Raw genomic sequence first — 13,457 nt, forward strand, 5'->3', positions numbered from 1 at the left:
TGTCATGTATAAAACCCCAAATAATTATTCAGGGTCAGTAACAAAAGAATGCCATCTTGAAGATTTTCAGAAGTCCTAGACCATCTAGACTAAAAAGACTAAGGACCAGAAGGACAAAAATGTGACCTGAGAATGTGACATAAAGCAATACAGAATTTTTTGAGTCTCAAGTCAATTGAAGCCTAAAAACTGGATGAGAGCAGGTTATAAATAGTTTCTTTCTAAGGATCCTTTTGTTTCCTGTATAGCCAAAAATTGATTTATTTGTTGTGCATGCATTGCATGACTATGTCAGATGAATTTTTCTTCTGTTTGGAAAAATTCCCTTCTAGACACCCTCTTTATGAAAGACCACAAAAATGATTTATGCATTTTCACTTACCAGTCTCTCAAATGTGACCAGACCATGGCTGAATTCTGTGTTAAAATAGACTACATCAAGCAAAAGGGTAACACCTTTCAGTATGTTTTTTTTCTCCCAGTATTCCAAAACGAAACCAAGACTTCCAAGAAGTCTCTATGCTCTGTTACATTTTGAAGTGTTTTTTTTCCCACTCTGTGTTAGAGAAACTTTTTATTTCACAAGTAGCTTGCTGATTCAGACACAGTACTTGACTTGTGTGCTCTAGGGTTTCCATTCAGAGCTGGGCACGGAAGTGGCATTTTTGAGGGTCAGTAAGCCTGAAGTAAGTGGAAATCAAATTTACAGCAACATTCATCTGTAACTTGCTATCACCTCTTTGTGCTGGAGTTATCTTCATAAGAGGGGAGGCAGCATGGTAGATAGATAGATAGATAGATAGATAGATAGATAGATAGATAGATAGATAATGTCCCATCCTACAATGGCTTTTTAATCTAATTATGATCTTGAATTTGAAAGCTCCCACTGACTGGAGTGGGACTGAAGGATTTGCTGCTTCTGCTTGCCTTCCAACAAAGGCTGCAGGTAAAAACTAGAGGGCAGCTTTTACATGAGAGGCTGACAACAGCATCTGTGTGGAGCATGAAGAGGGTACTCATTCATTCTAGTGCCAAGAGAAATCATGTCATTCCCCAAAATTTGTTGAAAGGAAAGTGGCATCAACCCTACTGCAGAAATCATCCCTACCCAGGGACTAAGTGGGCTTCTTTTGGCAAGGGTACAGAGGAGAAGAAGATGGTGTTAATGAGGAAAAGCAGGTCTTAGTCTTGCTGTTCTTTTATATACAATTCAGGGCAATTCAGCCTGTCCAGTTAACCAGCATGTCTGAACTTCAATTTTTATAATTTACAGATTGGCAAGAATTTCTGGATGGGCCTTTTCTCCTTGAAAGAGATCTGCTGAAAAAACCTACTGCTTCTCTTAACAGCTGTGGTTTGTTCCTGCATCTGTGTCTTACAAACCCAACTCATTCAAGTGATCAGTTGCTTAACACCCATTTCCCCTCATCCCTTTTTTCTTTACTTAGCAGACCCATTTGCTTGGATGTCCCGTTTGAGGTGTCCCAGAAGGCTCTTCATTCCTGACGTGTTGTGTTTTGATCTGACATACGGGAGAAAGCAAAAGCTCTCTCTGACACAATGTCCTTTGGCAGTTGTCATACCCCTTGTGTTCTCATACCTCTGGTATGTTTCCATTTGTGCAGGCACCTTCTGATACACAGCTACGAAGCTGTGTGATCATCTTGGCTGATGACTTTCAGGGTTTTATCCTTTGCAGTAATTTAATAGTCATTTGGTATAGCAACAGTGCTCACAATTTACTGAGATGTTTTGCTGGGTTTTTATGGTGCTTCTCGTACCACTGTTAGTACTTTTTTACACCCTTATCTTCATGGTATTGGTGGACTGAAAATCTCATTCCCCATCTGCATCTCTTTTGGGGTTGATTTGCTGAGAAAAATTATTCCTGCATTGCAGTTACCTACTTTGCAGTATTTTTCTGTGTCTATGCACTGCAAGTTTTAGATCCTAGATCCAGGTTTCCTGCACTACCATCAACTCTATTAAGGTAGATGACTTTGCACCTACCTCAAAATTCTAGCTGGAGTATAATGATAAACAGTGAAGCTGTTAATCTGTTTAAAGACTAGTAAGAAGAACTTAGAGTGCTTATTCTTGGGGGTTTGGATCTTTATTATTCTCTAGGAGTTCTACTTTGACCTTTGTTTTGCCTTCTGGATTTAAAAACAAACCTTCTCCTCTTAGAAATTTTTGTCTGTGAGCTGTTAAGCATCTGTAACAGCTAGGGCCATCAGTTCATGTAGGAAATACCTGATATTTGTTAGTGCCATGCAAATACAACAAGGTGCTCTTTTTGTCTCTTAACACCCCTTGTATGAATGACCTTGGAACAGATGTTCTTTATAAAGCAGCGTGCTGAAGTACACACAGTGGAAAGGGAAATATTTGGAGTGTGTGGTGGCAGCAGTGGGATTTGTGATGGCTGCAATGCTGAGCAGGGAAACTTGCCCTGAGCAGGAGGCCCTCTGAGAGCCTCTGTCTTTATCACTCACTGCCTTTTTCACTGCTTTGAAAAAGAGCAAGATAAGGAATCATGTAAAAGTCAGTTTGACAACAATGAAGGCAGCATCTGTCAACTCTACGTCATGGAGGCAGAAAAAAATGATTTTGCAAATTCTCTGCCTGTCTCCTGCTGTATAAGTTGTGTAGGCCCCAGTCCCTGTTTTGTGAGGGGGAGTTCAGTGTTCTGCCATGTTGGTGGTGCATGGCACCACTGATACTTTCTTTATGAGCAGCTTTTTCCTCATTGGTCACTGAAAGCAGCCAGTGATGCCTCTTCCTTCCTTCATCCCTCCAAGCAGGGCCAGGTTTGTGCAGACAGCCTGGAAGTGATTGCTTCTGCAGTTACTTACAGATATTTGGAGTCAAACACTCTCCTGCTTATATCTTCTGGTCAATAGCAGCCACTGAAGCACAGCAGAGGTGTTTAGCGGGGTGGTGAGTGAACATCCTTTTGGCTGCACCAGGGTTCCTCCCAAAGGGCACCAAGTATTACCAGGATCCTTTGTAGCTCAGCAACCACTTTGAGTTTCCTCCACTGGCTTCAAGATGAGTGTGAGGTCCTGGTCACTCCACACTACCCTGCCCTGTGGGTCTGTGACCAAAACTCATTCACGATCCAGCTTCTCTAAGCACAGGTGTGGGTTTTTCTCCCTGTCATTTGCGTGATAAAGCTTGGTTTTAGAGGTTCTGTTCTGTAAATATCCCAAAGGCTGCCCAGCACAAAACCAGCACCCTGTCTGCTCTTCCAGTCTGCAAGCCCACAGAGGCAGTTTCTTCTAAGGTTGTCTTTTTTTGATGACCATCAGTTGTAATGCAATGATGTGTGCTGTCAAATGGTCTAATTTGGATATTTCTCCCTTTATGTAACAGAAATTATCTGTCAATTTTTTCTTTTTGGCATGTGTTTCCTTTGACAGCCTTGTCCCATGTTTTGTTGACAAGGAGGCAAGAAATCAATTTAATTTCTGTATTTAGAAATAAATGCAGTATTCCTAGAGCTCAGACTAAAATGTAATACATTTGACATTTCCGCATAGAGGCATATTACTCCTCACACTCACTGCACTTCACAAAGCAAGAGGTGTCTGAGAAGGGAAACCAAATGAAAGTGAGGACTCTGGCGATTACAAGCTCCTGATGAGCTGTTGTTTCCCACCAACAGCTGTAAAATGGACACTAAAGACCAAATCAGTTAGTGAAGGGAAAACACGTAAGGAGGGAAGCGTTTATGGGGAAGAAATGGATCTGGGTGGATCCCATCTGTGTGGTTGGTGGCCTTCTGCTCCATGGGACCAACTCCTGCTGCTCTTCCATGTTTTCCTTTGCCTTTCCCAGGCTTGTCTCAGCCAGGGCTATTTTCAGCCATGTCCATCCTTCCCTGCTTCTTTCCCATCCCCAGGCTCTGCAGGAGAGATCTCCCTTCACAACAGGCAGCATGGAAAGGAGCAAACATTTCTATGCTCTGAGTCTGTCCCTTCTGCATCTTTGTGGTAACTTCCCAGAGGCTGGAAAATTGGCCTGGCACTCTGTGGAAGCAGCTTCCTTTGTCTCAGCTGCCTTAGCTCACAGGTTTGCTCTGGAGGAGCAGAATGCTGCAGGCAAGTGGATGAGAGGATTCCCTGGCACAGATATGGCTTGTCCAGGTCAGTCCAGCAGACTCTGCTGAAGTCTCTTGAAGTCTGTAAAGTGGTAATGCCTACAAGCCTCAGATAAAGTCCAGGGCTGGGAATGCTGCCTGACTTGGCAGAATTGAAACCCTGGAACAAGAGAATGTTCCCTATGCTGTGCTCAGCTGCTGCAGAAGAGGGGGAAACTCAGCCTCTCTCCAAATTTCTCTTCTTCTGTGGTTGTGGACAGCTTCTGCTCCCACAGGTTCAAAACACAACTTGTCTTTGGGGTGTATTTGCACAGCACAGACAAAAAGCAGACCTATATTCAAATTAGGGAACCAATTTCCTTGTTAAGATGGGGAAAATTTGTTGCACAAGAGCCACACATTTGTTGGGCATGTGCTTCCCTTTATAATCAGTTTAGCTGCAAGCTGGGCAGTGCTGGTATCCTTGATTTATAGTAGATGCCAGGTCATTTTTGTTGCTTTCAAGGTTTTCTGACATTGCTTTGCAACCTCTGCAGAGCTTCAGAGTGCAGAAACATTACAAAGAATAACACAGAGTATGCTGAGTTGAAAAGCACCCACAAGGATCATCGAGTCTAACCCTTCAGTGAATGGCCCAAACAGGGATTGAACCCACTTGCAGTGTCCTGCTGTGCTTGGATACCCCCGATACAACAACAGTCTTATGGAACTGTCAGGGGGTCTGTGAGGTGACCTCACAGCTGAGTTTCTGAGAGCACTGACAAAGAGCTGACTGGCTTTTGCTGTGGTGAAATGCTGCTCTTTGTCACATGGGACGATGCTAAATAAATTCCAGAGGGGAAAAAAAAGGGTTACTTTTATCCTTTTGTTGCCTTCTTTCTCTTACTCTGGCCAGGGTAGCTGTCACCTCTGATACAGCAACTGCACCAACTCCCACAAGGATTTGAGTGCCTCGTGTTGCAACAAAACACTGGTGGTGGTTCTTCCATTCCAGGTAAATACAGCCTCCCCTCTGGCTTGCATTCCTGTCACTTCATACTGGTTTTAGTGATTTCCAGATGATGCATCTCAGGCTGATTCACTGTGCTGAATTTGGGCTCTTTGCTAAGGACAGTGGTATTTGATGGAGTCTCAGGTTTAGGACACCTGACTTCAGCCCACACTGAAGGTTGACCTTGTGTATACATTCCTGGTTGCTTGCAGGGATCATGCTGAGGTTGAGGGAAAACACTTTGAATTTCCTCTCCTGCCCTGCCTTTTTGCCTGTGGGCCCTAGGACAGTGTCCATGAGGAGCTATGGGGAGCAACGGAACCTGTGCAAGGGCTTTACGTGGCCTTCGTATCTTGGGAAGAAATTGACCCAGGTCCTTCTTAAGGGTTAATCTTTTTTTAAAATCAGCTCACACAGAGGTGCTGTTAAAACTTTAAACAACTTTAAGGTGAGCTCATACAGGCTCAAGGCTGACCGGGACAGGCTGTGGTTGAAGCATCTGGCTTCCCACCAATCCCTGGCAGCCTGGATGAGCTCCTTGGCAGAGATATTTGTCACACGCAGCTTCTGAAAGAGAAATAAATGAATCCGTCTGGTGAGTTCTGGCTGGGAGAAGGAAGGGGAAAAGGAGGGAAAGCAGACAACATTATCTGTGCTCCACAGCGGGGGGGGGGGAAGGAATACGAAGTCCGAAAGTGGAGATACAAGGAGCAGGGACTCATCTTGGAAAAGGGGCAGCATGCAAATGGGGTGATCTGAGGGGAAGATGAGGCAAGTGAGAGGCAGGACAGAGTTGTCAGCCCCCCTGCTCTTTGTCCTCTCCCAGGGCATCTACCACCCCCATCCTGGGTATATACCCTTGGGGTTCTGCTGTTCCAGGGGGCCTGGAAGCCCCCAACCACTGGGAAGGAGACTGAGGTGATGCGTAGGGCAGCTTTGATCCTGGCTATGGGGGACTGAGGACATGGGCTCTTGGATGTGCACAGCCCCAGGAAAAACAAAGCAGTGTTGCTGCTTAGAGCTGCTGCAGGAGGAGATTCCAACCTCATCTCCATTAGGTACTTCCCAACCTGGACAGCCATATTCTGGTCCAAAACTGGCTTTCTTATATGCTCTGCAAACCTTAGACTTTGGTGGCATGCTTGGAGATTTATGTGGCCCATGGAAGCACTGGATGACATCAGCCTTAACACTTTGGGTCACCAGAGGGTTCCCACAGTAGGGACACTGAGCAGGATACAGCATTGCTTTTGCTTTCCAGTGTTTTGAGGTTCAGTTTGAGGTTCCATCAGTGATGTCTGGGCAGGCACCAGAGATCCTTGGTCCCTTGATATTCACCCAGATGTTGCAAGCCCTTGTCTGCCTTATCATGAGAAACACTAAGCCTGCCTCAGCAGTAAACAACAATGCAACAACTGGACTTGAGCCTGTGGAAAACGCTGTGCTTTGCCTGATGGGAAAATCTTTTAACATCTACTGGTCCCAAGTGGTTAAATTTTGTGTCTGCTCCCCAACTCCTCAATTTCCCCACTTGCAGTGTTTTCCCCCGTTTTTTTTCTGAGTTACAGGAAATCCCCACCAAAGCTCAAGTGCAGCATCACAGGTGTCCAGGAGCATATAGCAACAGTATGCCAGTTTGTAAATAGTTCCCTAAAGCAGTGAAATATACGTCTGAATACTAATTTTATCATAGAACTGGCCTATTTTGGCAATGTTAAGCCTGCTCCTAAATCAAATAGGAAGTGGCACCCCAGGGATGCTGGGGCTTGTTCCCATCAGACTAGATCCAAGGCCAAGACCACGTTTGTTGGTTCAGCTAATTTAGAGCAGTTTGGGCCATTTTATACCTCCTTTGGTTTTTCTCTTACTTTGTATAATCCCTTTGTTTGATTGCTGAGATAGCCTTAGGCTTTGTATTTCCTGTGAGAGTGAAGCAGCACAGTGACAAACGGAATTTTAAGGGCATGACTGCGGGGAGAAAACATGTCCCTGCACCTCTCTGTTTGCCAGGCCAGCTGCACATGGCCCTTGGAGACAGCATCACTTCAGCTAGTACAAGAGCAGCTTTGAACTTGAGAGGTCTTTGTTCACTCAAGTGCACCAAACCTCTCTAAAACAGTCCTCCCCTCCCCTCCCCTCCCCTCCCCTCCCCTCCCCTCCCCTCCCCTCCCCTCCCCTCCCCTCCCCTCCCCTCCCCTCCCCTCCCCTCCCCTCCCCTCCCCTCCCCTCCCCTCCCCTCCTTTCTCTCATTTTCTTTATCTTCCTTCCTTCCTGGTGGGTGTACCCCAATGCCACCTCAGTGCTGGCGGCTGAGCTGTGCTTTTTTGCTATGGTCCATGGGAAGAATTTCTTTCCTCTCTGTTATGGAAAACTTGTTCACATGTTCAAAAATGAACAGTTTTAGGTTCCTTTCAAGCTTCAGGTGGCTAACTTGGGGTACAGCTCTTCCTCAGTACAACCACAACTCTAGCAAGTCTCAGGGCTCTGTCAAATCACTGGTTGTCTTTCCTGTGATTTTCAACACAATTACATGCGTGCTTTAAAAAAAAGACTATTTCACCATGCTTCCTTTTTTATCATTTGGACTCTGTGCTTTTCTTTTACACCCCTGCTCCTTTTCTCTCTCTTTCTAGTCCATTTTATCTTGTATTTTATAGCCTTCATGGTATGGAACCTACTTCTGAAATACTTAGAGATAGCCTGCCTGCACCTGGAGTCAGAGTTCCTGGGAAGAGCTATTTTATTTACAAGATCCCTGCTTACACAATCCAGTACTTAATGCCAGAGACAGCAGTGCCAGGCCTGGTTAGTGCTGAGTAAACACCCAAAACTTCATCTGTTTCCTAAGCCTCTGTTCTGGTGGGGAGAGAGCATGAAGAACAAGGCACTGCAATCTCACAGGTGGGATTTTGCTGCCTGTGTTATTCTACTAAGCATGCAAGGGGGATACCTTTAAACAGGGATACAAATGACTCCCAGAAAACCAGAGCATTTCCATGGAGTCTGCCAGTGGGAGCAGAAGCCTGCAGCTGCAGCATCTGAGGCTGGGCAGGAGCAGCCCAAGCCTGGAGCTCCCTGCAGAATCACAGTCACTCCATGAGCAGCTTGGGAGCAGCCAGCTGGAGTCCCAGCTGAGACCTGCCTTGGACACCCAGCACACACACTCAGCAGAGCAGTGCCAGGGCTGTCTGCGGCAGGGAGTGCACCCTAGAAAAGGGTGCCCAGGGCAGCATCCCACCAGGGCATTTCCCTCCTTCCTCCACTCACCTTGTGTTTCTGCTACCTATGCAATTGCCTCTGGGGAAATTTCTGAGGAGCAAGTATTCATTCCCAGTGCAATTTAGCAGGAATTGATAAAGAAAAAGCCATTATCAGGAGACCACAGGCATGCAGAAGCAGCTCCACGGCCACATATCAATGTGATAAAGCTTCCCCCCCTCCCCCCACCCCCCCCCGGTCTACATATATTTACAAAGATTAGTGTTCATAATAACTTGTCCAACCTCCCAAAAAATAACAGCTGTTCTTTTATGATAGCTGAACATCTTAATGACTACCCCCCAGCAAAAGCAACCTAACCTAACTGCTCTCCACCAGTATGAAGCTGACAGAAAAAGAATACTTAATATGTATGCAGAGAGAGAAAAGATTATTTTTCTGTCTTCAGGTTTTTTTAGATTTTATTCAGTGACTCAGAGTTACAGACTCTTTAATGGAGAACTGGTCATAATTTTAAAACTCAGAGAAGACTTGGGTCCAATTCTGCTGTCCTGAGATCTCTGAGCTAGCTGTTGAATTCTCTTGAATTGATCTGGACAGGCTGGATTGATGTGCTGAGGACAGTTGTATGAGGATCAACATTTGGCCACAACAGCCCCAGGCAGCGCTACAGGCTTAGGGAAGAGTGGCTGCAATGTGGCCCAGCAGCAAAGGACCTGGGGATGCTGGTTGACAGTGGCTGAACATGAGCCACCATGTGCCCAGGTGGCCAAGAAAGCCAATGACATCCTGGCCTGGATCAGCAATGGTGTGGCCAGCAGGACCAGGCCCTGTACTCAGCACTGGTGAGGCCATGCCCCAAATCCTGTTCTGAGCCCCTCACTACAAGAAGGATATTGAGGTGCTGGACCATGTCCAGAGGAGGGCAATGGAACTGGTAAAGGCTCTGGAGCACAACTCGGGAGTGGCTGAGGGAGAAGGGGGTGTTTAGCCTGGAGAAAAGGAGGCTCAGAGGGGACAGTATCACCCTCTACAACTGCCTGAAAGGAGAAGAAGTTAACAGAGAACCAAGGGCAAGCATGGACAAACCATCAGTGACGCTCTGTAAGTGCAGAGTACACCACCAGGGCCAATAAAGTAACAAGGAAAATGCACTGAGGCAATGATCCTCCAGAGAAAACACTGCTGCAGCTTCTAGCTTTTCCTTCCTAAAGTGTACAGTCGAAGTTTCCAATTAAAATCTTTTGGAGCAGAATTAGTGAGTTGGTTTTTGACTTGCAGTGCAGCATTATGCAGCATGAAGTCCTGGGCACAGTCCAGCACATTCAGTGATGGCTCTTGTTTGAGGCAAGGTGGGTTAACTTGGTATATTATTTGCACATGTAATACACAATGTGACGCAGTGGAGACACACCGCTACCATTTACCAAATACTGCTCATCTGTCTTAAGGAAGTGATCTGGGATATCTCAAGTTATACAACAGAGGACTGGTTGTTAGCATATAAATAAACAGCCTTATTTGATCCTATGGGTCAGACAAAAAGGGCTAAGCCCAGAGACTGTTGTGTGCAGCAGATGCTTTCCTAAGGGAAATCTGTGAAACTGCCCAGGAAAGTCCCCTTCATGATTACGAGACCAGGTACTAAAAGCATATGCCTCTTTTTCCAGGGCTCTTCAGGTCGGTGGGTGACTTTTTTTTGCGTCCATCTCCTCGCAAGACTGTGTTTTGTAAAATCTCATTTATAAGAAAACCGTTTTTTAAAATGGTGAAGGCTGTCTTGGAGTCTTACCCATTACAGATCCCAAGAAGTTCTCCTTTGCAGACCTCGGTGTTATGGTTTTTAGAAAATACTAGAAATGGCACAGAACATGTGCAATGAACAACATGTAATAAAGTAAACCCGTGGTTTTACTGGCAATTTACTCCAGCTTTTTCTATTGACTTTTCATCTTTCACGAGTTGCACATCATTCTCCCTACTTCATGGTGCCTGCTTGCTCTGTTATCAAAAATACGGGCATCCCAAAATACAGACAGTCAGGAAATACCACATGCCCTAACAAATGTTCATCCTTTTGTGACTCTCCCGTGAGAAGGAAGCTGCCTTCCTTAGGCAAGAATGCCTGAAGAAGTGCAGGGCGCAGCCTCAGAAGCTGGTGGTGTAGTCATTCCTTGTGCTGGTCTCTGTGTAGCCCCCAGCGTCTTTTGTGATGGTGAAAGCCCTTTGTGCAGCTCGGCGTGGCAGCAGCAGCTTGCAGGCTGCTGCCCTGTACTTCTTTGAAATGAGGTTGTAGAGGACGGGGTTGATGGATGCGCTCAGGTAGAAAAGTTGCAGGGCGAATATATTAAAGTACTGGGAGAACAACATCGTCCTCATGTCCCGGGTGTTGATAAATATGATCCTGCCAATGTGGAAAGGCAACCAGCAAATTACAAAGGCCAGAACCACCACAGCTATAAGACAAAATAACACATGCGGCAGTTAAGGAGTGAGTTAACTTTTCAACCATCCAGTAAACTAGATTTTATGCGGCTGATTTTGCAGGTTCTTCTAACTGATACAAATGATATATAGAAATAGCAGCATTAAATTGTTGGAAAACCATGAAAATGGGAACAGCATCAAGTTTGACTGTTAGTCTTTGAAGTTAAAGGTAACCGGTAAAATTTTAAGCTGAACTGTGAGATGAGGTTTGCTGAGAAAAATGTGAATGACAACAGACAACATAACATCTGTATAATAACATCAGGCACTACAGAAATTCCCGCTGGCTATGTCTGTAACACCACATATGAGATAGGAAAACAAAAGTCAGAATGAGGAGTTTTTGTGGAAGCTCCACAGCAGCTCCATTTGCCGCAGAGTTGTTGTTTAACTTGTCTGCATCGCCGAAGAAGACCCGGGCTGCACCTCGGTCACCCAAGCTCCCACAGAATTTGCTCTGTTGTGATGGGACGGTGTCTTAACATAAAGACTTTACAGTGTAGAGTTGGGCTATTGATTTTTTTTTTCCACTAAAGCTTTTTCACGCATCCCCAGACCACTACTGCTGGAGACAGCTATTTGCCGAGATGGATCTCTAGCTCGTGTTGCTTCAGCTGTTCGCCTGGTCCTGTGTTACATTTTAGCACAATGAGAACAAATACAAACCCTCTTGCAATGGCCACACAGCAGGAACAGATGAGGAACAATTACATAAGTGTATTACTGTATCCATACTTAAAATTATTTTTGTTTATAAATGCACGTAAGTAAAACAAACAATCATTTGTAGAGCATCCTCCGTGCTTCTCAGAGCTTAAATAAAAGGGATGCAGTCAAAGAAAGTTCACATCTGAAAAACACCACACACCTAGTGCTGCTGAATCTTTGAGATAAGGGGGCACTGGTCTCATTCAGTGGGTTCTGAGAACATGGATATGGGTGTTTCTGTTGGAAAACCTTGTGCCTACTTCAGCGTCAGTACCTTCCTCAAATAAGTCGGCAAAATTCTCTCAGGCTTATTTGCTTCTTTCCTTTGTGCTACGCTATTTCCATCCAGCTGATTACATTCTCAGTAAAAGAAGTCTCCCATGTGACATGTAAAAACTACACTAAAGGTAGGCAAAGATAATAATTGGGGCATTTTATTTTATATTCCTTAGTCAAATAGTTGGATTTCTTTTTTCTTTCCTTTCAGATTGGTCACTACTTACAAACATTAAAGCCCCAGAACAGACTAAGATCTCTAACTTTCCAGAGTCCGATGCTGGGTTACTGAACGTATGACTAAGAAAATGAACTAAAAACTATCAGAATCCTACATCTGTAGAAGTGCTTCGGTATTACGGGATTTGTCTCCAAACAGCTCGTATGGGCTAAGTTGCTGTTTTTCAGCCTCCTTGGGCAACCAGTGGATTTACTCCTTGGAGAGCTACAAATGACCACTAAGAACTTGCTTTTCAGAAACTGAATTTTTCTATGCAGAGGTGTTGCTGCCCACTGGAAGAGACCACTGATGTTAACACAGTTTTTCTGAACTTGCAGGCTACCTTGTACTTGGTTCTGCCTGGTAAAATTCGGGCAACGGGTATTTCTACGGAAGGCAGTCGTGCTGCTGGATGTGCAATGCCACGCGGGTGAAGCCTCAGCTGGGAGGGAGCGAAATCCCAGTTCCCGGGAGTACTGGTGGGCTCGGCAGCGTGGCTGGGTCGTCCCCCTGTGCTATTCCCCATCCTGTACGGGAGCTGCGGGTGTTTCAGCCCTGCCATGGCCCCCCAGCCCCGGTCCTTGCCCCAGCCATAGCCCGAGGGGGACGGTAGCGGGACTCACCCAAGATCCTGATTGTCTGGCGGTGCCCCTTCTCCCGGAGGAGCGAGCTGGGGCCCCGCAGGCGGGAGTTGCTCCGCCACAGCTCGCGGCCAATGAAGCCGTAGAGGACGCTGAGGCAGGTGACGGGCAGGACGAAGTAGCAAGTGGTGACCCAGAACATGGTGGCCAGCAGGCCGGACTGCAGCGCCTGCGGGGTGGGCTTGCACTCGCGGCTGAAGTCAGTGTGGTTGTCGGGCTGCTCCACGCCGACCAGGAAGAAGAAGGGGCTGGCGGAGAGCAAGGCAAAGGCCCAAAGGACGCCGATGGTGGCTTTCACCCGGCGCTTGGTGACGACCACCTTGGCCTTGAGGGGGAAGCAGATGGCAAGGTAGCGCTCCACGGTGAGGGCGGTGATGTGGAGGATGGTGCAGTAGGTGCAGCCCTCACTGAGGTAGTGCGAGAGGCGGCACAGCAGCTGCCCGAAGATCCAGGGCCGGGAGCGCCAGAGGCGGTAGAGGTCGAAGGGCAGCCCCATGAGGATGAGCAGGTCCGAGACGGCCATGCTGCCCAGGTAGAGGTTGGTGGTGGTCTTCATGTCGCGGTAGCTGCGGATCACCAGCACCGTGAGGACATTGCCCGCCACGCCGACCACGAAGAGCCCCAGGCAGACGGCCGTGATGGGAACGAGCACCCACATGGGCAGCACCAGGCACAGCCGCTCGTCGCAGGGCGGCCACGGCCACGGCCACTCGGGCTCGCCCTCGCTGCCGTTCCCGCCGCCGCCGCCGCGCCGCATCCCGCCGGGGGACGCGCCGTGCCCGGGGCAGCGCCGCTCCTTCCTCCGGCCCG

The 13,457-nt window shown here is 46.9% G+C and overlaps 1 protein-coding gene across 2 annotated transcripts; it reads right to left on the bottom strand.

Moving 5' to 3' along the window:
• Positions 1 to 8,761: 8,761 nt before the first annotated feature.
• MLNR (motilin receptor) lies at positions 8,762 to 13,404 on the bottom strand. Of its 2 annotated transcripts, none has more exons than XM_066176150.1 (2): positions 12,630 to 13,404; positions 8,762 to 10,771 (listed from the first exon to the last, which is right to left on the bottom strand). In XM_066176150.1, the coding sequence occupies exons 1-2, from the start codon at positions 13,402 to 13,404 to the stop codon at positions 10,464 to 10,466; spliced, it is 1,083 nt and encodes a 360-aa protein (XP_066032247.1). In that variant the 3' UTR covers positions 8,762 to 10,463. The 2 variants fall into 2 exon arrangements, with proteins under 2 accessions (XP_066032247.1, XP_066032248.1); XM_066176151.1 differs by having other exon boundaries at positions 10,608 to 10,719.
• Positions 13,405 to 13,457: the final 53 nt, after the last annotated feature.

The sequence above is a fragment of the Chamaea fasciata genome, unplaced genomic scaffold (assembly GCF_029207755.1).
Source record: "Chamaea fasciata isolate MVZ Bird 193981 ecotype frontalis unplaced genomic scaffold, bChaFas1.0.hap1 SCAF_2, whole genome shotgun sequence".
Classification (NCBI taxonomy): Eukaryota; Metazoa; Chordata; class Aves; order Passeriformes; family Sylviidae; genus Chamaea; species Chamaea fasciata.

What these genes read in the sequence shown, in the direction of transcription:
- MLNR (XM_066176150.1), bottom strand. Translation starts at nt 13,404, where the DNA reads ATGCGGCGCGGCGGCGGCGGCGGGAACGGCAGCGAGGGCGAGCCCGAG. An exon ending in CCAGACAATCAGGATCTTGG is followed by an intron (nt 10,772 to 12,629) that starts GTGAGTCCCGCT and finishes TTTGTCTTATAG; the next exon opens with CTGTGGTGGTTCTGGCCTTT.